This window comes from Parasteatoda tepidariorum, chromosome 2 (genome assembly GCF_982258835.1).
Source record: "Parasteatoda tepidariorum strain Cologne lab strain chromosome 2, Ptep-v5.0, whole genome shotgun sequence".
Lineage (NCBI taxonomy): Eukaryota > Metazoa > Arthropoda > Arachnida > Araneae > Theridiidae > Parasteatoda > Parasteatoda tepidariorum.
Genome location: NC_141756.1, coordinates 51,281,946 through 51,307,254, shown reverse-complemented (window position 1 = coordinate 51,307,254; position 25,309 = coordinate 51,281,946). Strand labels below are relative to the sequence as shown.

The following is a 25,309-nucleotide window of genomic DNA, read 5'->3' as shown; positions in this document are numbered from 1 at the left end:
TTTATTTATGTGTGTTGCAAAATTATGTTTAATTTTTTCCAAAAATTTAAAACTTATTACTTTTATGCTATCAATATGATACCAAAAAATATAATTTTCCTTTCATAAATATTTTTCTGTAGATCCTCATTATTAAAGATGCAAAAGAAAGTGGCATAAATGTTACTTGTGAAGTTTGTCCTCATCATTTGTTCTTAAGCATAGACGATTATAATACTATCGGTGAATTACAGTGCCGTGTTAGACCTCCATTGGCAACAGTTGAAGATCAAGCTGCATTATGGGAAAATCTGAACATTATTGATTGTTTTGCAACAGATCATGGTAAATGTTTTAAAACTATGTATTAATTCTAAACTTTATTACTTTAAATAAATATTAATTAATTTCAAATAACTTAACTTAAATTAATGTTACTCTAGCTAAACATTTGACTTATAGAATATGAATTAAGAAACATGCTTGTCTGTGTGCTTCCTTTATTTATGTAAAAAGAAAAAAAAGTCAGTTTAAGGAAAGTACTATTAAATTTTTATTGAAATATGCGAATAATGTAAAGTGTAAAAATGTAAGGTTAGGAATTTTGAAGAGATTAAAGTGTTTGATGTTAGTGGTAAAATTCAGGAGTCGATAGAATGAAGGTTTAGTTTAATACAGTGGTAAAAAAGTTCAAACCATGTCTAATTATTTAAAAAATAATGAAGATTGTGTTCATTAAAAAATAAAGTGGTATTTAAGACAGATTTGAAAAAATATGCCCTTTTTATAATAATTTCATTTTAACAATATTAAGTTTGAGATTCTCTTAATGCCTTAATGATTTTTAATTTTTTCTTGTTTTTTGTCGCTAGTTTTTGCATTAAACATAGATGGATTTTTCTACATTCATTAAACATCAAGTTACTTTAAGTTTGGTACAACTTAACCACAAATGAACCATGCTCCCAATCATGGAATTATACATTCAATCTAATTTATGAATCATGCTTGCAATGATTGAATCATACATTCAATCTAATTTATGATTGTAACTCTAAACCAATCTGAAAATGTTTAAAGATTAGTTAAGACTTTAAACTTGTGCTTAAATATTTTTTGAACTAAATAAGTTTTTTTTTATTTATTATTATTAAAATATTGTGCTAAGCTGAGGATTTTTCTGTTTTACAAAATTTGTTCTAGCTATTAATTCAAGAATTTTATTTTACACTAATAGAATTAGGATTAATTCATGAATTAAATATTTTATAATTACTTTTCATACCTGATAAATATAAACACTGATTATATTACCATTACACCATTATCATAACTCTAACAAGTTAGTGTTCTTGTATGTTATAAGATGTGGTCTCACTAATTTGTGTAGTGTGAAATATTTTTTATTTATTTTTTCGTGCATTTTAGCCCCTCATACACCTGAAGAAAAATCAAAACCTGATGCGTCTCCAGGTTTCCCAGGCCTTGAAACAATGTTGCCATTGCTATTGACTGCTGTTAATGATGGAAAACTGACATTACAGGTGTTTATTTTATCTAAAATATATAATTTTTTATTTAATTTTTGGGTCAAATATTCCAGTGAAAATTAATAACTTTTTTATACTTTTTCATAATTAAATACTGTTTTATAGAAATTATTGATTAAAATTATTTATAAAAATTGTTGTAATTTTAGCTATGCATTCATTCACAGTAGGAGTCCTTTTCTGTGTTTATTACCACTACACAATAAAAAATAAATATAATCTCTAATCTTTCAAATTAATAATAAAATGTAATACTGTGAGTATATCAGTATCATATTAACTTTCAAATATTGAGTAATGATAAAAGGATTTTATAATAAACATGATTTGCTCTAGTAATTTCCATTAACCTTTTATAGCGACTTAAATTAATTAAACCAAAGTACAATATCAATAAAACCTCTCTTAATTGTTGGTAAGATTTTTACTTATGCTTACAGAGATGGTTGTTATTCTGCTGAACTTCAACTCAATATTTTATTTCTAGAAGTTTATAAGCACAGAAACAATTTTCTATAGTATTGTTAAATTCCTTAAATTAAATTGTAGAGAATTTAAATAAATGTTGCCCACAATACATTGAATATTAACATCTGATTTGATTCAACCAATAGACTAACATATGGTTAAATTTTTTTCTAGTGCAGTTAGCTGAACAACCTTTTCTTCATTTAACTGGTTTCATGTTTCTTTAAAACATTCTAATGAATATATATTTTGAGAGTGAAAAGGAAATTTTTAAATGCTTGCATAGCACAAATATCTAGCGCCTAGGTAGCCAATTAATTTTTTTATATGTATATACTTCTAAAATATTCCATTACTTTAAAATTTTCAAGATTAGTTTCTTATTTTTGTTTCATTTTTCTTGCAATAGTTTTTGTACTTTCTGTGATACATTCCATTTTTAATTTGTTCAGCATAGTTTAATTTTCTAATTTTACCTTATTACATCATTCCAACCTTGTTTATCATTACAGTTGCTCAATAAGTGTCGTTTCAGCCTTAATTTAAATAAAAAATGGGAATAAAATAAGAAATGAAAATAAGAAATATATTTTTTAATGTTTGTTAGAACTTGAACATTAGTCTTTAATGATTATTGCTTTCTTACAGGATTTGGAAAATAAATTGTACCATAATCCACGAAGAATATTTAACCTTCCTGAGCAAAAGGATACATACATCGAAATAAATCTTGATGAAGAATGGATAATTCCTAATGAAACTACATTCTGTAAATCTCGTTGGACACCTTTTGCCGGTCGTAAAGTAAAAGGTCAAGTACGACGAGTGGTATTAAGAGGAGATGTTGCTTTTGTTGATGGACAAGTACAAAAATTTTTTTTTTTTGTCTTTTTCTATTATTTATATATTTAAAAAGATTTCATTTTGTTAATTGTTGTACTTTTTAGGTATTAGTCGAACCTGGTTTTGGTCAAAACATTATAAATTTTAGATCTGATTCCGATGCCAAATTTAAGTCACCAGCTCAGTTCAGAAGTGTGTCACCTGCAGTTCCCCATACTCCCCCATTGGTAAGTGTAACTACATTTTCTATAAAAGTTTCCAGAATTATTTCTAGTTGAATAAGATTTGTTAACTAAGTTTTACATCATGATTAATTAATAACTTATTATGTAATTAGACCAATTTTAAATAAATATAATGAAGTACAGGTAATTTAAAATATTATAATTGTAGCTATTTTAATTTTTTTTTTGTACTTTTAATTATTAGATTACATACCTGCAAACTTTTACTCATTTGGTGTAAAATTTTATTTCTATATTTAAAGTGGTAGTAAAATCTATGCTCTCTATATATTCCTTGCATTTATAAACTTAATTCATAATCTTTTTGACCACCACTATTTTCAAAACAATTAAGCAGATATATTAATATGTAATACTGATGTGGTAGTCTGCATAAACTTCTTCAAAATAAAGCGTATGTTCTGTCAAAAACTGTAATTATTCCATTTTATTACCACTGGGGAAAATCATCCTCGAAGGGATTAAAAGTTGGCAGGTATGAGATTAATCAAATGACTTCATATTTTTTTATAATCTGTGGTTAGTTTCTATGCATGAATTCATATTTTAAACTCATTATTATACATTATTGTTATATATTGAATTGTTTGAACAGTAAATGATTTTAAAGGCATCCATATTTATTTACAATTCAGGTATGAGATTTTTCCGCTTTTTAGCGGATTTCCGCTTTTTCACTTTTATTTCTTAAATTTCAGCTTTTTTATCAAAAATTCAGATTTTCTAAAAATTTCATTTTTTTTTTATAAGTATTCCGCTTTTTCAGAAAATTCACCGATTTTCAAAGAGAAACAGAAAATTCAAATTACATAGCTACCAATCCTTTCTCATTTTTACTTATTTGACCTATTTTCTCCCCTTTTACACGCAGCACATAAGATTTTCCGAATTTTTTACCCGCCCTCCAGATAGATCCGATTTTCGTAGTTCAAACAAGGCTGCTTCTGACAAGCCTTTTAGAGGTCCCAAGCCTGGAATCTGCTAATATCTCGATTCTTATTCACGTGATTTTAATATCAAACATAGCTTTACGAGATTTAAAAATCCGATATTGTGATTCGTATTTACGTCTTTTTAAAAACCTATGTAGTGATTCTTATTTACGTCTTTTTAAAAACCTATGTAGTGATTCTTATTCACGCAAGTTTAAAATTCAATGTGTTGATTTGCTCATGCGGTTTGTAATATCAAACATTGATTTTCGTATTTACACAAGATTTTAAAATAAGACATTGGAATTCGCATTCACGCATTCTTAAAGTTATGCATCATAATTCTTATTTATGAAATCTAAAAATTACGCATCATGATTCGTATTTAAGCTATCTAAAAATTATGAATCGTGATTTGTATTTACGCGTTTTAAAAATTCTATATCCCAGTTTGTATTTTCTCATTTTTAAAATCGTATATCTAGTTTCATATTCATGTGATTTCAAAATCCATAATTGTTATTCATATTCACGCAATTTTAAGATCAACTATCGCGATTCTTGTAAGAAGTAAATTTTTTTTTAATTAGTTACTATAAAGGTGACTGTTTTTCTAACGACGATTATTAGTATATGTAAGTGTTACAACATCAGAGAAACTGGAAGGGAATATATTCAAAACTTACATTCTGTGCTTGCAAAGAAGAAAAAATAGGATTTGTCACAAGATGTTTGAAGATGGACTAACGACTAAATATAGCAAACATAAAAGATGTAGCAAACAAAAGCAATCACATAAAAAGGGATTTAATTTTAAAAAAATTGGGGGAAAAAGAGTTAATTCATCATCAAAATTTTATTTATAATTGCTGTTATTTATGCTATAAAATGCAAAATTCTTATCAAATAAGAAACAATTATCTAAACAGTTGCTGATTGTCATGTAATTTTTCAAACTAAAATAGCAATTTTTGTATGTTAAGGAGTTACTATATATTTCTACTTCACTGTTATTGATATGTTTCAGAGGGCTGTAGTTAGATTAGACTATAATATGAACATAATGATTCGGTCTATTGTTAAAGTTTTTTTTTTCCAATATAATTTAAAAAGTAATATTACTGATATATTTGCTATAAATCACATAACAGTATTTATTAAAAGAAATGAAATATTAATATATATTCTCAGTAGTTTTCATTTGCTAAACCCGGTAGTTTTTCAAGTAGTAATTGTCTCATATGTGAACTGAGGAAAAATATAATTTCCAGCTTTATTTTTTCAATTGGTAATTATTTTTCACTAAATGTTAAGTATCAATGTAATCGTTTTTATAATAATAGATTAGTACACAATTGTATGTCAACACATTATTTTTTACCTTAAACTGTCTGGAATTTATTGTTAAAGGGTTGCGCTTGCGTAAAATTTACTATCGTGGAAATTCAGCTTTTTTGCGTTTTGGCTAATCTCATCCCTGACAATTCTATGTTTCGAAGTAGTATATAAAATAAATTTTGATAAGTATTAGCTATAAATAAATCTGTTGAAAAGCAAGGTATATGTTTTTATTTTATTTTCTACTACTAATTCTTTTCTCTATTTAATGTTCAAAGATTTTAATTTGTGCTGGTAGCAATTATCTATTGCTAAAGTTTTAGTAATTTTGTATTCTTGTTTTATATGAGTAATAAACTAAAACGAGCTTTTAAACTTACTGTTGTAAAAAAAGTTTCTTAACATGTCATTATTTCATCCAATTTTTTTTTTTAAAAAAATTCTGAAAATTACTATTTACTGAATAATTTTATCAAAAGATAGAACCTTTTTTCCTCACTGGAAAAGAATTTTTAATGGTTAATACTTTTAATTATTAATGATTCTATGGCAATGAATTCTTCTTTAATACAATTCCATTTCGCCATATCCAGTTTTGTAAGTTTTAAATCCAATTATTACACAATGTTTGAAATACTCTAAAAAGTTAGTAAAATTAACTATGTAATTTCTTATCATTATATGTAATTCCTTATAATTATTAGGCTTCACCTGCTGGTGGAAGAATTACTCCTGCCCTTCTTGTTTCCGATCAGCATCAAATTCCACCTTCAAACTTTGATGCTGTGTCACCAATAGCTCCCACAGGTAAACTTGTTTTTTGTTTTAATGAATTTTTTCCATTCTAATTTTTAATTTTTCGTGAAGTAAAAACTGAATTTTTAACTTTTAAATAAAAATTTAAACTTTCATAGTAAAAAAGTTATCAAAAAATTAAACATTTTAATTATTTAATTTTTTTTTAATATTATTCAAATTAATATTTTGTTTCCTTTTATTATTTGTACATGCTTAGATATTTTACAGGTAATAAATGCGTCTGAACTAACTTTATATGGTATCATTTACAGTCCAAGAAATCTATCTATGAAAGTTAAGCAGGAATTAAATTTTACTCTGAAAAATAGTTTTCACAACTCAAGCTGATAAAGATCTTGCGATTCAAATATTTTATCTCTTCACTGTTTCAGCTTTATGATGGTTTTCAGAAACTGAACTTTAAGTGTTCCAAAGAAGCAACTTTGATTAAGTTCACAGGTAGCAAAAATCTCTGGCCACGGTGCTTTTGCTCTAAATTATCTGACTAAACATACTCTGTAACACTGTATCAGTTTTTGAACTGTTTTGGCTTTAGCCAGTGGAAGAAATTTTATTACTTACATAAATTGATTGATTTGTTTATATATCAATGTATATATCGAACACCGACCCAATTCTGAGTTTACGGTTATTAATATTCAACTCGGTTGCCTTGTAATTTTAAACCCACTCCAAAATGCAAAAGAACTTCTGAATCAAGCATTGGGCCAAACTAATGAGCGGGGAGAAGTTTTTGATGGAACTAATTTTGTCCGAGAGTCGTGGGTTCGAACCCACCGACCGAAGACTCCCCATGTAGTAAAGTGACTGATGCACGTTAAATCTGTCGAGTCGCAAAAGTCCTCCATGTTCCCATAACAAATCAATACCTCTGGGGTACTAGATTGGAGATCGATCGTTCTCTGATTCAGGTCAAAATTACGATCTTTGGATGAATGAATGGATGTATGAATGGGTCCGCCCTATAAAACGGGTGTGACGTTTGGTATGGCAGAAGTCGTATTCTTGGCCATAGATGGTGCCACTGAAAAACAAGAAACGCACACTCTGCCTTAAATTTGCTCGGTTTCACCCAGCAGGCTTGCCCGTTGGCAAGTGGCATTAGAACCAACCAACCAACAACAGGCAAGCACTATCCTCTGAGCCACTGCAGCTTAGAATTATTAAAGAAATTATTGTAAATCATTGTCATTATTAAATTTATGTGTTTTTTCTTCTAGAGTAACTTTTTTCAAAACTATTTTAACTTTGCTATTTTACAACCTAAAATAATCTTAGGCAAAAGATGATATCTCCTGAAATTGTCAATTTATGGATATTGCAGGAATAAAAAAAAATATTTAGCAAACTAAAAAAAAGCATCGATTGCATGAAGATGCAAGTCAATTACTTAATGAACATTTTCTGCTTTTTCTCCCCATATGCATCTTTAATTTAATCCTAATTCCCATTTTTTTTTTTAAATAATTGTTTTATAATTTTACAAAATTTTATCAAAATTATGTTTTAATGTGTAATATTTCTTAGTGTATTATTCGTATTGAATAAAATCTTTAAAAACCTAGATAGAAAGTTTTATGTTTTTTAAGTATAAATAGTAAGTCTATTTACTAGTTTGATCTATTTTACCTATAAAGATCATTTTGAAAATGTGTATACATTACATAACTCATTTTAATACAGTCAAACCCCACTATAGTGAACCTTCAAGGTACCGAAATTTTGGTTCACTATAACCGGGAGTTCACTATATCCGTTCCGCAGGCAATTTAACGAATGGTTCCCAAACTCCTCCCTTTTATTACACATTATTTAAATAAATGACTGAAAAATATTATTTAGTAGCGAAAAATGTGTTATTTTTCATTACTCTTCGTCTTGCTTACAAAAAAAAACAAAAACAAAAAAAAAAAATTTTGTAATCTTTAGCTGATGAGCAATCCTGACAGAAAATTCATATTGATCCCACTGACACCTTACAGGTGCACTATCTGCTTGGTTTGTTTAGGGATGGGAAAGTGAGATAAAAGAAGCTTATCGCTAAATTCCCCTCTATAGATGGTTTTAAAAATCGGTATATGTATTTATTTTAAAGTAAAAATTTCAAAATTATTACAAAAAAATGAAGAAAAAATCAGTTGAAGACAGAAAAAAGTTCATTATATCCAACTTCCTCACTTTTTTGGTTCACTATATCCACAAAAAATAACATTATGCGTGCATAGCAAGGCACGGGACCTAACATTTCGTTCACTATATCCGGGAGTTCACTATAAACCGTGTTCACTATAGCGGGGTTTGACTGTACAATATTCTACTGATTATAAAATATCATAAAGTTTAAAAGTTCTTTTAGAGCTTAAATATATTAATTATAGTTTGATTTAATCTTTGTTTCTTCTTGTTAAGTGATAAATAAAATTATGTGAACCTTTAATAGTCAGTTCTCAGATTTGGTTTAAAAGAAGTAAGTAATATAGAAGGAAGTTAATACATATACTAATATCTTATTTTAATAACTCTTTTATCTCTATCACTTTTCTCTTGTCTTTTAATTTATCACCTTTTACTCTATAAGCTGGACTTTTTTGGTCTCCAAAAAAAGTAGTTCATAGTTCTAATAAAGTAACTGGATTAGCTAAATCTTATCAAGGAAGCATGGATTCTTCTAAAGTGCCTAACCAAGTCTTGTATGGTGGTGGTTTTCAAAATGTTGGAAACAGTAAGTTTCTTCCCTCGATTTTGTTTTATTACCAGTGGTTTCCAATAAATTTTTCTGTTGAACAAATGATTGAAACCTAATTACTAGAAGGTTATTGCTAGGTCTATTTACATGAAATATTGCAGAGCAAGACTCTGTCATTAAATATACTAAATATTTTAAAAATATTTTTTATAAAAATAATCAAGTAATATTTAACTTAAAGCAAATAAATGTTGATTAGTTTAGAAAAACTTGTTAATATTTTTTTAATATATCAGTACATGTTTGATCTATCTGATGATTATCCATCTGAACTTTATTTATAAGAATTGTTTAAGTTTAGAATTCATATTCACTGTATTTTCTTACATTTTTTTCAGTTATTATTTTTTTTTTGCCATTTAAAACCTAAAATTCATCGCAAAATTTCAATTATTTTAAAATAATTATAAAAATCAGTAAAAACATAGTGAAATTCAATAGTGCCATTAAGATGTTGCTGCACATGAAGCAATTTAAAATTGGTTTATGCTATATGGACATTTTTTTTTCATGCAACTCTTTTTAATAATATTATTTATCAATCATCTTAATGATCTATTTAATTGCATAGTTCTCCTAAATTATGCAATGATTAAAATAATAATTATCTTTATTTGCATTATTTATATAAAGATTTGAACTTTAAAAAAATATAAATTTGAAAAGTAGTTAAAAGACTGCAGATCGTTTCAGTTTTCTAAAAAAAATTAGATCAATTTTTAATTTTCTTAAGTTTTGGGAACCACTGTTCTTGTCTATTACATGCCTTATAATATATGCACCATATATTTTAAAATATTTTTAATACAGTAGTCTCCTTTAAATTAGCTTTAATTAAAAACTAAATTGTTATTTTATATAAATTGAAGGTACAAAGAACAAATGGTTAAAGTCATTTTTTTACTTCCATATAGAACTGAATAATTTAATAGTATTCACAAACAATTTTTATAGTTTGTAATAACATATTCAGTGTCTTGCATGCTGTTTCTTTCTTCTTTTTTTTTTTTTTTTTTGCTGCTATCTCTTCTACTATCCCTCTTATCTTTGTTCCTTGTTATAACAAAATTGCATGCTTAAAAATGTATTTTCACTAACAGGTAACATGTTGCTTAATTGTGGTAATTGTGAAATGCATCTGTATTTTGTGGCTAAAAGTATAGTTTAATGTAGATGTTGCAGAGTAGAAAATGAATTTAAACTGTTTTTAAATCATCTGAGCAAAATGTATTTTCTGTTGGTAAGATTTTTTCCAAACTACTAATTGAGTGTAAAATATCTGCAGATATTACGTCTTAAAAATTTAAGGTGCATTGAAAAGGCTAATGCAATACAATTTGATGATTCTTTCCAGATAAATGAATTATTTTTTCTTTTTATTAACTTCAATATATCTATATAACATAATTGAATGACAAATACATTTTCTAATTTTCTTTGTTATGAGAGGCATGTGATCTATTTTAATGATAATCTACTTGTTATGAAATATTGAAGCATGTAAATTTTATGAAATTCTTTTAGAAATTGTGTTTTTAATGTACAAGTTTCTATAAAGGCTTTACTTTAGTGTTGTGTTTTTTGTTTTTATTCATGTAAGTGATTTCTGAATGTTTTCAAATTTGTTTATTATTTACAAATTTCTGAAAATTGAAAAAAATTAATTTTAATAATGGTGATATTTTAAAAAAGATATGGTTAGTTTCTTTTTTGTTGTTTGTGCTTTATTGCAATACCAGAAAATTTCAGAATTCAAAAGTTTAGTAAAAGTATCAAGTTATTTTCTATCTATTTTAAGTAATTTTTCTTTGTATTAAGCTTTTTTTAATTGATTGTGCATAAGGTGTATTATTTTCATAAAATTTGAATGCAAGATGTTGAGTTATTAAAAAGAAATATATGAATCAATAATCAATTCTTTTTCAAATTGTAATTCTATTTTATTATTTCATGTGCAGTAATTTTAATCTCTGTATTTAACTGCAAAATCTGTAATAGAAATAATAGTTGTGTTTTAATGATAAAGATAATTGAATAATTAAAAAAATCTCTATAATAAAGGTATAATTTTAAAAAAAATTTAAGATACACATGTACTAATTTTTCATTTTTGCTGGTCACTAAAGGGCAAACTCTGAACTGTTTTCAAATGACCACCTTTTTATGCGAATTTTCAAATTCCTTGTTCGGAATGAAGTTGAGAAAGTTGAAACATTTGGAGATTTCAAAAGTATATTTGAGCTTGAAGAAAACAAAAACGCTTTTCAATTATGATAAATTACTTTTGCATGATTGAAAATATTAAAGCCTGTTTATTTGCAGGCGTCACTGATGGGTGTTGATAGACGATTATTAAAAAAATTACCAAGTTTCAGATGGTGATTGAACTTTTAATAATTTCAGTTATGCCTTCCTCAGTATTGATTCTTCAGATTTTAATGTCATAAGGATTCCTAAAATATATATTAAGGATAATATTTTCAGAACTACCTTTATATGAAAATATTATGTTTTAGAGTTAAATGTTACCAATGCAATGAATTTAATAAGATATTTTTTAGTTTTACTTTAAAGATGAATCTACAACATATTTCTTCGTGCAAAATTTATATAATCTTAAATTTATTTCTGAAAAGGCATAAAATGGTGATTTCCATTTTTAAAATAGTAGCTTCTTGAATACATAATTATTTAAAATTTAGACTTTAATCAGTATAAATTATGTTCTTTAGAATAATCTGATGCAGATTCGAAACTTCCACTGATATTTTTGTTTAATAATTCGAGTTTTAAAAAAATTATGGTCTGATTATAAAAAAAATTATGATTTATTTATTACTTATAATTTTTTTACCTTGTCCTAGCCTTTTTGTCTTTTATTTGTATTTGTTAAGTTGATTGTTTTTCTTAGAATTCCCGATTCTATTCTTAATCATTTTGTTGTATTAACGTTCTTAACATCTAAATTTTCTGTTGTTATTAATATTATTGTAATTTTAATAAGCTGATTCTTTTCCTTAAACTAGCTTAATATTTTATTTGAGCATTTTCTTTTTCTTTTTATTATTTTATGTTTTTGCTATTGCTATACATATATGGTAAAAAATTTGAGTAATAGTGCACAAATTTAATATTTATGAAATTGTTTTATTAATTTACAAATGTAGGCAGCATTTTGTAAAAGCTAATTGATTTTTTGTTCGCATTTATACATGATTAAACTATTTAGGCACAGTTTTGAACTAGCTTCGATTTTTAAAAAAAGGAATTTGGCGTTCACCTTTTTTCTTTATAAACATGGAAAAAGATGTTACTCTTAACTACTGTTACCAATGTCTTCAAAAATCTTTTTAATCATATTTAATGAAAAATGCATATTTAATTCAAATGGAAAAGAGCTTATGACTGTTTCTTTTAACTGCAGTTATGTTTTTTTCTATATAGGGTAGTTACTTACTAGTTTAAAATTTAATTGTTTAAAACAAAATAGAAATTAAAGTTGATTTAGTAATTTATAAGTTTTAAATCTATGTAATTACCAGCTGAATTTTAGTAAAAGAATGTTCCTATTTTTATTTTTCAATAATTTGATAAACTTGCACAGAAAAACATTTTCTGCATTTTATGAAATTGACTACAATATCACGTCTTTCACAATTAATACTTGACAAAGTTTTAAACATGGGTAAGAATTTCTAATTGGAATTTTTTTCTTTTTATATATCTTTTCATATAATATGATTTATAAAGAAAACTGCATTACATTTCATTTGCAGACAAATACATTTGAATCTATGTAACATTTTATTAAAAAATAATAACTTTTTATTTAATAGAATTGCAATCCCAATCTATGCAAGATATGTTATCAGACATATCAAAGCAACTAGTGAAAGATATTGATGAACCAATTATTATTCCAAAACAAAAACTTGTTGATCCTCATATTGATTCAAAGGGACCATTGATATATACACCAGGTGGAGCAATGGATCAAAATAAACCCTTTGTCTATGAATTGCGAGGGAAAAGCATTCTAAAAGTAGATAAATTTTCACGCTACCAGGTGAGAAATGTTCCATTATAGCTGCAATTTTTATCATGATATCATAATATTAATTTTTTGTTAAATATTTTTGAGTTACATTCAGATCTGAAACAATTCACAAACCCAGCAATAAGCTAACTCTAATCTATATCCAAAATCTTTGAAAAAATATTCAATAGTTATTGTTGGAAATAATGATAGAAATTATTAACTGATTTAATAGGTTCAATAGTCTCTCTGCAACATATTCCTATACTAAAATGGCTGTAACCTATAACAAGTTTTCTAGATGTTTATCTTTTCAATTAATTTTTGTCGTTTTTGGAATTATTTAGATGTTTATTGTTTTAATTTTTATTATTTTCTATGCAAGTTTGAATTTCTGTGGAGCAAAATAGCTAGTTTTTCGAACCACCTGTATAATTCGTTCCAGTAAAGTGACTCATTTTAAACGCACCTTTATAATGTGTATTACTTTGTTTTTAATTGAAAGTCTAGTCATAATTTATCACAGCCTAAAAATTTTACATCATTATTTAAATAATTTCAAAAATTTGAACCATTATAAATGAACCATCAATTTCTCAGCTGTACTTTATAAGCATATCAAACAACAATTTGAATGAGACTACTAAAGAAATTTACTACAACTGCATGATCATAACATTCTGTATTTGATTTAGCTGGGTTGAACTATATTTTTAATAATAGTTATAAAAATTTCTGTAATTTAAAGGTTAAAACAATGCATATAGGTTTTTTCTACGTTTGTTTCTGTACTTGATAATTTTTGTTTTTATTGCAGCTCCATAAATTGTTTGAAGTTGCAAAACAATATAAAAATCTTTTGAAAAAAGGTCCACTAGATATCTTAAAAGTAAGTTGCAATAACATTTCATTCATATTTATTCTTATCTATATTAACTTATTTCATAAACAAGATCTAAAACAGGTTATGTTGAACTCGAAAAAGAATTCTTTTGATAAAAATGTTTTTAATTTCATTTATTTTTTAAGGGTAAAGTGATGGTAAATGTGTTTTATGAAGTGAGCACTCGTACTAGAGTTTCATTTGCTGCTGCAATGCAAAGGCTTGGAGGCACCGTTATTGATGTAAATGAGAGCTTTTCTTCTGTTAAAAAGGGAGAAAGTTTAGAAGGTAAATTCTTTTTTTTTCTTCTTATAAATTTATTCTGAGTCACCTTTCTTTTCTTTTTTTTTTTTTTTTTTTGCTCTGTAAGAGGAGAAATTCCTTTCTATCATGATACTTTTAATAATATCACTTATATTATACAGAATATCATTTGAATTAATTATTATAAGCAGGAGTCTATAAAAATTCATAAGTTCTAGGAATTAGTTATTTATGTAAAGAAGAAAAGCATAGCATAATTGCTTTTGTAACTCCTTTGCTTAAAGACAATTATTATCATTAATATTAGCTAATATTATGTAAAGTGGTCCGATTAGAAGTATGATACACAATTTTATACATAGACAAATAAACAAGTTAAAATAGCATCCCATACCATATCGCATAATTTTCCTTTATGCCTTTTACTGCCAAAACTAAACAGATTTTCTCTTTCAAAGTTAGGTATTGAAAAGAAGGCAGATTTTAAAAAAAAATAATACGCATGGGTGAATTGTCCTACAACTATGTATTTTATGGTAACCAAGATTTATTGACCCATGATTATAAGTACTAATTCTATAGCTTAATAATTTTATAATTAATTGTGCTAGTTTGACTTTTTTTTAAGTTTATTGTTGATAATAATGCTGAAATATGCAGGAATCCAAATATTTTAATTAAATCCCTGATACATAGAAATTTCCCCTGAAATTATAAAATCTTAAAACATTAATTTTAAACTGGACACATTAAAACAGAAAGATTTTAAACTGAACACATTAAAACAGTGTTGAAGGAGATGTCATAGATCTTTACACTGAAAAGTGTTTAAGTTCTTTTAATTAGTTAATTTTTTTATTAGCTGTTGAGATTACAAACAGAATTATTTATGTTGAAATTATATAGGTAATTTTTGCCAATTTGTTAATTCTTTATTTTTTATTTTCAACTTTTCCTCTTGATTCTGTTGTCCTCCCCCTATGCACATGAGCATCATGGCACTAGATTGTTTCTTTGTGTTCACAATAAAAATGTTTTTAGTGAAACTTTAAATTCCAACCATAAATTCACCTTTAAAGAGAATGATCCAATACATTTATAAGAAATAATTTATCTATGAGGCAATAGTTCAAAAAATATAAATATTTCAATTATGTACCAACTCTTTAAAATATCCAAATATAACAAAAAAATCATCTCACTTTTTTTTACTACGTCATTTCAGTTTTTAACTAAATTTAAAAATTATTTTTCATTGAGCAGATTTTGATATGTATAAATTTCATAAAATAAAGAATTCTTGATTCATTTTAAAGTTAGCTCTTTGACATTATTAAAACAATTATTTTATTACTTAAGCATAAAAAAAAAATCTAAATCTACATAAAAAAATTCTGAAGTTCAGTCATTTCATATAATCAAACATAATTTTTTTATTTTTTTATTATTTACAAATTGAATTTAGTTTAAAAAAGTTTTATAAACTGTAGATAAAAGCTTTAAGTACATAGAATCTTTAATGTTAGATAATCACATATAGAAAAACAATATGTGTTTAATTCAGTATTCTAATAATTTGTTACAATATGTAAAAATAAAAAATTACTAAAAATGTTTTTCCCTTTTTTTTATAGATACTATTGCAGTGTTATCCAGCTACAGTGATGTTGTAGTTTTAAGACATCCAGAAGTAGGAGCAGCCCAAGTATGCTATTTTTTTTTCTTTCAAATGTATCAAGATTTTTTAAGTACAAACTTAATATTTAAACAACATTTTCATTATAAAAAAAAGTTAAAAGTTATGTAGTTAATAGTTATGTAGTTAAGTTATGTAGTTAAATTAATTTTAATGGCAATAAAATGTTATAATATTAAATTAATTATATATTTTTTGTTTTGATTAGCTTTTTAAGCTGACCTTGATTTAAAATTTTTAATTCTCGTTTCGTTTGCTTTTAGCGAGCTGCAACTGCATCTTCTCGTCCTATTATTAACGGTGGGGATGGAACTGGTGAACATCCAACTCAAGCACTTTTAGATGTCTTCACCATCAGGGAAGAACTTGGATCTGTCAACAGATTGACAGTAAGTAGTAGTTTATTTTTTAAAACTACTTGTCTATAACGGATTCTAGCACTTCTGATTATTTTTATTTTCCCGTCTTGATACATTTTTAAGTTTGTGAGCTTACATAAAAGTAGTCAATGTGACTCCATAAGCTGGTAACAATGCTGATTATCTGATTGAGAAATTACTATTTTGCTGTAGGAATTTGTATGTAATGTTGATTTTACTGTACTTCATGCAATTTTAAGCCAACAGTTTTATACTTGCGACTTAACAGCGGTCTGGGTCATGCATTGACATCAGAAGTCTTATTTGTAAAGTAGTTTTAAAATTCAATTGTAGGAATTTATATGTAATGATATTTATTTTTTATTCTGCAAAATCCTTACATGAAGACAAGAAAATTACAGATGTCTATGCCAAATTTAAAATTCTCAAATGTAACATATTTTATTCTGCCAAGACCTGTATTGAAGCCTGGTAATTGGCAAATACAGCAAATTTCACCATTATAATCAAGTAGGAGTAAAAATGAGCTAGCAAAGTTTTTTTTTAGCAAGTATTCTGCAGTAAACATAGTTCATGTCTCTCTGGATTATGTAAAAGCTAATCAACTTGTATGTTTTAGCTTTTAAACCTTGCCACTTAATCCATGGGCTTACAATATTCTTGCATTATTAAAATATCATTAAATGTTACATGTTTTTATGCAGAAATTGTGGAATATTTTCATCATTTGTATAACAAAAATATTGTGTTCATAATATCTTAATTTTCTTTAGATTACATTTGTTGGAGATCTCAAACATGGTCGAACTGCTCACTCTCTGGCTTGCTTGTTGACAAACTATGATGTACGCTTGCGTTATGTATCACCTCCTGATTTGGGAATGCCAAAGTCTGTCTTAGAGTTTATTCAATCTAAAAATATTAACCAGGTTTGCTTTCAAAATGTATTCTTCTCCTCTATTTTCTGCTAACTGTTGAGACTTTTATTTAGATATTTATTTATATTTTTAAAGAAAAGTTTCTTAATTTTTTAATACTGATATAAAAAAAGACTGGTATTGGTTTCGGGGCTTTAAAAAAACTATTACTACAGTACCTATGTTGCCTATTAATTAATAACTGTAATTAATTATGTATCACTGGAAATTAATACTAATCCCCCCCCCCCTAAAATAGATATGTATCATTTTATTTTTTGGTTATGATCTTCCTCTTACCTTCATTTCAATTCAAGAATTCGAACCTTTGCATTTGAAATTAGATCATATTTACTATGCATACGATTTTTTTCGAAAATTTAATTGTCTTGTAATTTGTTTTACTTTTATGTTTGTCTTTATATCATAAAAGTGGGTATTTTATAGCTTTAATAATATTTAGCATCAAATTGAAAATTTAATGACAAATATTTGTACTTTGCAATATTGGTAATGAATCAAAAATAATTATTTTTAAACCATTAGATAAAATACTGCTTAAAAATTCTTGTTTTCACCAAATAAAATTATTTTTATTTATTCCTTTGCATAATATAGGAAGAATACACTAGCTTAGAAGACATTTTACCTCAAACTGATGTTTTATATGTGACAAGAATCCAGAAAGAGCGATTTGCATCAGAGGATGAATATAAAAAGGTATATTAAAATTCTTTTTAGTCATTCAATGCTATAAATTTTGGTATTATACTAAAAGTAACAATTTGCTTTGAATGTTAAATGATGTTAGTTTAGCATTTTGGATTAACTTTTAACTTAAATTTTGATGATATGCAAGAAACATTCTGAAATTTTAAAAAATGTTTCTGGACTCTTATCATAAACTAAATAGAGCCTCTACCGTGAATTTCTCCCCTTGCAATTTCTATTAGGAATGCTAGTTAAATAATATTCAAAATATTCTCCACTTAACAAAGTTGTTGTCTCCCTATAATAAGTTTTTAGGAAATTTACCTTTTTTGTCATTTTTGAAGAAAGTTGTAACTAAATGTTGAAACTTCAGTAGTTGAAATATAAGTAGGGAACAGGCATGTGATTCTTCTGCTAATTCACTGTATTCTGTGACTCTCAAGACTGTTGATTTGCAGACTTCTGTGATGATTAATTTAGGTTACGACAAAATTTTCTCGGAGTTCCGCTAATCTAAAATTTAAATTTAATTACTTAGCCAAAGTTTCACTACAGAGACATTTATTCTGCTTTTAAATGCACTCTTTTTCTTTTCTTCCTAGATTCTCATTCACAAGCCATTATTTTTTTTTACTCAGATTTATTAGAGAAAAACGTAATTTGGAATAAACTTGGAGAACACAAAATTGAATAAAATAATCCGTAGAAACTTTGTCTAAAATTAATGAACTACTGAGGCAAAAACAAAAATATACAAGTGATAATGTAAAAAGTAACTCCGAAATGACAAACATTTAAAAGACCATTCGATAGAAAAATTACTGAAAAAAAAATTGCATATTAGGAGAAAAAAAAATAACGATAATTTCTTCCAGCAATCACATGTCTAATACGGAATGTTAGAGTAACATATACTGTAACTCTACTTGAATATTCAGCAGTAGACAAATAAATGTTAACTGCTTTTTGTTCAACAGATAAACACATTTAAAACACTGTAATCATCAATGATAAAGGCCAGGAAAGTGAGAGTGATACCAAAAATTAGGATGTGATACAGAAAAAACTTTGGACTAATGCTAATGTTTTGAACTATTATGAGATTTTTAAATGGAAAATAAATGTGTTAAATGTAAAATTACATAATTTTTGAAGTGAAGTACCCTTAAGTACATTTTTTTTTAATTCTTTAAATTAATGAAAAGTGTTGACTTTTGTGCATTTTTTATACATTAAATAATTTTCATGGTGCGTAGCTTTTTTATAAAGTGCTTATTTTTAATTTTCATTTTTAAAAGCCCTTAAAATTAAAGTTTAGGCCCTAAAAGCCCTATGTTTTGTTGATTTCATTACATCAGACTTTCTCTAACAGTTCACAGACTGTAGGGGCATGACTACTGTATCGGGCACCTTATTGCAAACTATTGGATACAATCAATCTAAATGATTTTTATGAAGAAAATTAACAGTCCCAAATATCTTAATTATATTTACCTATATATTGTTTACCTATACTAGCTACCGTTGGCAACTAGCTGACCGGATTTGAAAAACAGTAGAAACCCAAAAATAGGAATTAAAAAATTTTTTGTTAGTCATGCTACATTAAACCGGTATTAAGCAAGCAATTTTTTACTGTTTTAAAAAATTGTTTGCTTAATACCGGCTTTAGAGAACTAAAGGACAGCATACCTAAAATAAGTATTTGTATTGAAATGAAATTATGATCTGAAATTAATATTTAATTGTTATAAAGAATATAAATGCAATGTGTGTAAATTATTGGTTTTGTTATTAATATTTGTAAATTATTTCAGGCTTGTGGACATTTTGTAATTACTCCTGTTTTAATGACAAAAGCTAAAAAGCGAATGATAGTTATGCACCCTCTACCTCGCGTGGATGAGATAAGGTGAGATTATGTTCTTGTACTGTTTAAATAGATAATGGGTGCATTATGTAATATCTTATTTTATTATATTCAATGTAAATTTGCTTATTTTAAATGATAAATTTCAATTTTTAAGTTAAATATTTGTTATTTTTAAAAATATTAGGAAATTGACACTTAAATTGATGTATGTGTTTAACAAGAGCTTATACAGAAAAGACCCACAAATGCGAAAGTTGAGAAACTGATTGTTTTTGCTAATTATATATTTCCTACTTAGACATTCTTTTGTAGATCCCTAATCTATGATGAAAGGTTTGCAATCCAATTTTAAATTGTTTTAATACATTATACATGTGAAATTTAATTTTTATATTTGTTTTGAAATAAAATGCATAAATTTTAAAACATTTTGAAATAAATTGACATAGTGATAAAACTCAAAAACTTAAACTAGTCAAATATTTATTCTATCAGTACAGTTCTGTCACATTTGTCTTTTCTGCAATTTTTTACTCTGAAGGAGTATAAAATAGTCATTTAACGTAAAAGTCTTTGTTTTTTATTTCTATTTTTCTTTCATAAATTTGTTTTGTGTATATGTTACTGTAAAAAAATTTTTAAAAATCATAAGCAAGCGTTGTTTAATATCTGTCAACATTAAAATAACCACTAAGACAAGCCTCTGTTAAGTATCATTGTTTTTCACGCATGTAAATATAGATATTCTGTCGAATAAAAATTTTTTTGTTAAATATTTATCACTTATTATAAAAGTCAATATTAAGTTTATATTGTTTGTAGGCTTGTAAATAAAATTTATTCATGAAATATAGTTTTAATTTAACATTAACCATTAGTGCAGGCTAAATGGTAACATTAGCCAATGATACTATCCAGCATTATAGGTATAAAATGGTATTTGACCAGTTTTTCATACATTTGCCGAAACGAATATGAGGATGTTAACATGCGTTTCTTTTAGGACTTTCATGGCCACACATATAATTTTTCCTGGACCTCTAAATTTGTCAATATTGTATGATCTGTAGTGTATATTTTATGTAATAATCCTGAGGAGTATTAAAGTTCTTACAGATGACAAAAAATTTTCTCTTGTCTTCTAAATTCAAGGCTAAGAAATAAAAAAAGTTGCTTATCCACTGAGAGGATTGATTGTTCAATGCAGAAAATTTGTAAAGTGGTAACCTAAATTATGAAAAACGAGAATTTTTTGATTATGAGTGTGTTGTTTATCACAGTAGAAAAAATATCAGTTTTATAAATATTTTTATAAAAATCTCATGTTAGCTTAAAACTGCCAATTTTTGCAGAAAAATATGAGTTTCAATAGCTATAGTTATTTATTGTATTGAACCTTGTAAAAATACTTTTATTCAGTCTTAAATATACCTTTAGATGTGATGAAATGACCATACTTTAACACAATTAGTGCTATTTAAAAGAATTCTTTTCAATAATTACCAAAATCTTACCCAATTTTTAGTTTTTCAAACAAAATTTATATTCATTGAAAAACATCAACAGTACTCCATGAAAACAAGCGGATGCTATGCTCAAAAATCATTTAAAATCCTCTAAAAATTAGTTTGAGTTTATTTATCAAATGAAGGTACTCCCAAAAGTTTTATGGGTAATGTCTTCTCAAATATACCATTGAGCAAAGTAACAGAAACGAGATGTAAAATTTATTCACTAAAGTGTCACTTACCTTGTTCTTTCTCTAAGCTCTTCATTTGTGAGTAAGTCAAATTAGATGTGTGTATAAATGTAAAGAGAATCAAATCCATAATCTTTTGCTTACATTGAACTTGCAAAACAAAACCTACTTACTAAACGAAACACTAAAAAATAAGATATTTGTTTATGACTTGCAAATCACCTTGATTCTAGTTTTAAAAGTTAATAAATTTTCTACTTTTACTAATATTAAAAATATATTGAAATTTAGATGTATGTTTCTTTTTCAGAAGCAATTACATAATGTTTTTTTAATTATTATATAAAACATCACAGCACATTATTAAAGAATGGACTAAATTTCTATCCTTAATGTCTGTTTTTAAAATATACTATATCATAGTTCTATTTATTATTTTTATACTTTTCACAATAATTGTAATAAACTTAAGATATATATGTTTATAGATGACTTGTAATAACTTGTTTGTTTATTTATAGCTCTGATTTCGACTCTGACCCTCGGGCCGTATATTTCCGACAAGCTCAATATGGCATGTATGTTCGCATGGCTCTTCTTGCATCTGTGATTGGCCAGTAAAATGCTTTATTAATCATTCAAAATGTTCATGTGCCTTCGTAATGGATTTATGATTACTCTTATATTAGTTTTCATTTAAGGTGAAGGGATATATATTTGAAGTTTTTGGATTTTAATTAAACAAATATATTCTCTAAGCTTCAAATTATGAATCAAAATGTAAATCTATGAACACTTGTTCTTGATGAATCTCATCATAATATAGGAATCGAATTCAATAGAAATATGAATAGTCTTCCATCACAAAATTTTATCATTTAAAATTTTGAGTCAAGCTGATATTTTAAATGAGTCTAAACTAATTTAAAAACTGTATTTAATACTGACATTTATGTGCATATTTTTTTTGGTATTGTTTTATTCATTAAATATTTTAATAAATCGACAGCTGTTCAACACATTTTTTAAATTGTATTAAACTAAATCATTATTTTACTCAATCATAAAATATTTATGCTGAAGTATGCTTTGTGCAATTTTTTATTAATTTTTTTTAAAAGTTGTGCCAATATTATTTGCAATATATGTTATTTTTATTGCATTGAATATTTTTTATTATTAATTTTAAAATCCATTTGCTTCTTGTGATATAAAATAAATGAAATTATTTGTTATAATTTTCAATTGTTTGTTATTAATTATGGTGCTTATTATTATGCCGACTTTTGCTAAGTTGTTAAATAGTATCAACTGAGCTTGTCCTTTTTTAATTTTTCTTATTTTGATAGATGTGTGTTTGCATAAATGCAATTTAATGAATGTGAAAGATTTTAATGTTACAAGTCTGTGATATTAGATTGATATGGTTAGTATATTTTCTGCAACAAATGTTACTAACAGTAATTAAAATCTTTTATATTTAGTATTCAATCATGAGCATTAATTTGAGATCAATTGCAAAAGAATATTTATGTTTTTAGAGTTTAATATTCGTTTCTAAATGTCATGACAGTCAGATTCAAGCTGTAAATCTGCAACCATTTTATGTTCCTTCTTTAATCACCAGTTTTTAATAATATTACTTTGTATATTTGTTGATTGAAAAATGCTCTATTTTGTCACAGCTGGTAAAATAAAATTCTGAATTTTTCAATTGTTCAGTTTATTTTTTCCATGTTCTCTATTTCTTTTTTTTTTTCTTTTCTCCCATCACTTTTCATCTTCCTACAAATTAAAAAAAAAAGTATCGAATATATTTTCAACTTTTTTTAAAAATATTTTCAAAGTAATTCTTGATTTTGTTGGTCTTAGGTATCAAATTCATCTTTCTTATTATTCAAAGAAAGCCTTCTAATACTTAGTGATTATTTACTTACTAAATATTTTAGAAAATCTAATATTTCTATAATTTCATCTAAATATTATTACTTTTATAACTTTCTGGAAATATTCACAAATAAAACTCTGATTAAAAGTATTCACTAATCACTTCATTCCATTAACTTATTGCAACAAAATTAAACATCAAATATTCAGTTTTTTTTATTTTATTATTATTATAAGAAAAAAATTACCTGCCATTACTATTATCAATCATCTGATTAATGAATACATTATCATTAAAGTATGTCTCAAACGCAGAAGTTCTCAGACTATGCTCTGCTGCATAATTACTTGCTAAAAAGTGATATGTGTTTAAAATGAAAACAATTTCGACATACTTTATCGTTTAATATTAAAAAACTAAATTATTTTTCATTACTCAGACAATACTTTGACCGTATAAATTGAAAGTCTGAATTTAATGTGTTAGCTTTTTGTATAAAAAAAAAGAAATCAAAGAACTGGACAAGGGCAGGAGTCACTGTCTCATCACTTGCAGTAACAATCAAAAGTGTTGACATCTTTTTCAGGATTACCAGAATATTTTTATTGCATATGAGACTGATTATTTACTGATTTTTCAAATCAGTTGCATTTCAGACAACATTTAGAGTACCAACAAATTATAACGCTCATTAAAATCATTTTTCTGTAGCTTCTTAAAATTTTTACACTATAACAAGATTTCTTTTGCACATTTTTATTACGCTATCGGTACCCTTGCCAAACTAAATTTTAGCAACAATTGATGAGTAATACGTGATAAACTTTTGGGGGGGGGGGAGCAGAAAAAGAAACATTGTTGAATGGGGCAATCTAGGAAGGTACCATGCTAGGGTATAGAAGATGGTTAGGGACAATTTAGGAAAATGGGCCTGTATAGTATATGAATTTATATATATAAAAAGAGCTACATTTAATTAAGGGCTTTTGAAAAATATCTAAAAATAATCACTGCACAAGCAAATGGCTCATCTCTGAGCTAAAGCTTATCAATTATTATTTCAAAATTCATAGTGTTTAGTATATATTTTTCGCTTTGCATAATGATTAAGCCTTCGAGATATTCCCTTGTTAATTTCGACCTGGGTCGAGTTTTAATCAATCGTAAATTCGTGACTACTCTTTCAGAACTTGTGTTAAGGATATTGTCAGCAGTATAGATTTCTATGTTCTGGCTAGAATACAATGTTAAAATCAAAATTTTAAATGCACATTTCACACAAGATCTGCACTGTTTCAAGTTTAAATAATTAGAATATTCAGATTTGTATGCATCGGAATCTAGATAATTTCCTGACCTTTATAATGAATTTTTCTTATCCTTATTTTGACGGAAATTCTAAATATTTATCAGCGATTGATTGATGTTTGGAAATTACAGGTCAAGCATTTATAAAGGATATGAGATCTTCTCATATTCATCCTAAACAAGTTCATTAGTTATATTAAAAATTTCGTCCAGTGCAGAAGATGGTATAGTTTCTTTAACGCGAAACTCATTTCCAGAAAGAGTGAAACCACACTTATTTCTTATTTAGAAACTTGCTTCTATTGATTATAAATAGCGAATCTCATTTAACTAATTCTTTTCCCCATGTTAAAAGTGGTAAGAGTTTAAAAAGAAAAGAAAAGGATTTTTAACTCATTTTTTTAAATTAAATTTCATTATTTAAATGTAATTAATACTATTGGTCGAGGTCGTCATTTGCGATGGGCGTGCTGAGAGTCGTCTCGTGGGGCCGTGGTGGCTCAAGAGATACTCTCTACCCTCGTCCAATGACCCGGGTTTGAATCCTAGCGATGGCTGGTTAACACGAATTCTGCACCCGGCTCTCGCCGACTACAGTAATGACGTAAAATATCTTCAGATGTAGACGGATCATGAATTAGAGTCCTCTTGCACCGTCAGACTGATCCTATTAGTTCCGTCAAAAAAGTCATACACGAAGTCAAATTTCGTTTAAAAATTGATCCAGTACTTTC

General features: G+C 26.3%; 1 protein-coding gene across 7 annotated transcripts in view; it reads left to right on the top strand.

Moving 5' to 3' along the window:
- Positions 1-23,093, top strand: part of r (carbamoyl-phosphate synthetase 2, aspartate transcarbamylase, and dihydroorotase rudimentary) — a 58,729-nt gene extending 35,636 nt beyond the window's left edge. For 5 of the 7 annotated variants that reach the window (XM_087157319.1, XM_043042643.3, XM_087157321.1 and 2 more), the window contains exons 32-46: positions 123-324; positions 1,408-1,523; positions 2,646-2,861; positions 2,945-3,067; positions 6,060-6,162; positions 8,753-8,896; positions 12,757-12,986; positions 13,774-13,845; positions 13,986-14,127; positions 15,738-15,808; positions 16,063-16,188; positions 16,953-17,108; positions 17,715-17,816; positions 19,625-19,719; positions 21,901-23,093. In XM_087157319.1, the coding sequence (XP_087013445.1) occupies positions 123-324; positions 1,408-1,523; positions 2,646-2,861; positions 2,945-3,067; positions 6,060-6,162; positions 8,753-8,896; positions 12,757-12,986; positions 13,774-13,845; positions 13,986-14,127; positions 15,738-15,808; positions 16,063-16,188; positions 16,953-17,108; positions 17,715-17,816; positions 19,625-19,719; positions 21,901-22,000 (1,998 nt within the window). In that variant the 3' untranslated portion in view covers positions 22,001-23,093. The remainder of the gene's footprint in view (positions 1-122; positions 325-1,407; positions 1,524-2,645; positions 2,862-2,944; positions 3,068-6,059; positions 6,163-8,752; positions 8,897-12,756; positions 12,987-13,773; positions 13,846-13,985; positions 14,128-15,737; positions 15,809-16,062; positions 16,189-16,952; positions 17,109-17,714; positions 17,817-19,624; positions 19,720-21,900) is intronic. The other 2 variants (XM_087157323.1, XM_087157324.1) reach the window with 1 other exon arrangement.
- The last annotated feature ends 2,216 nt before the right edge of the window (positions 23,094-25,309 follow it).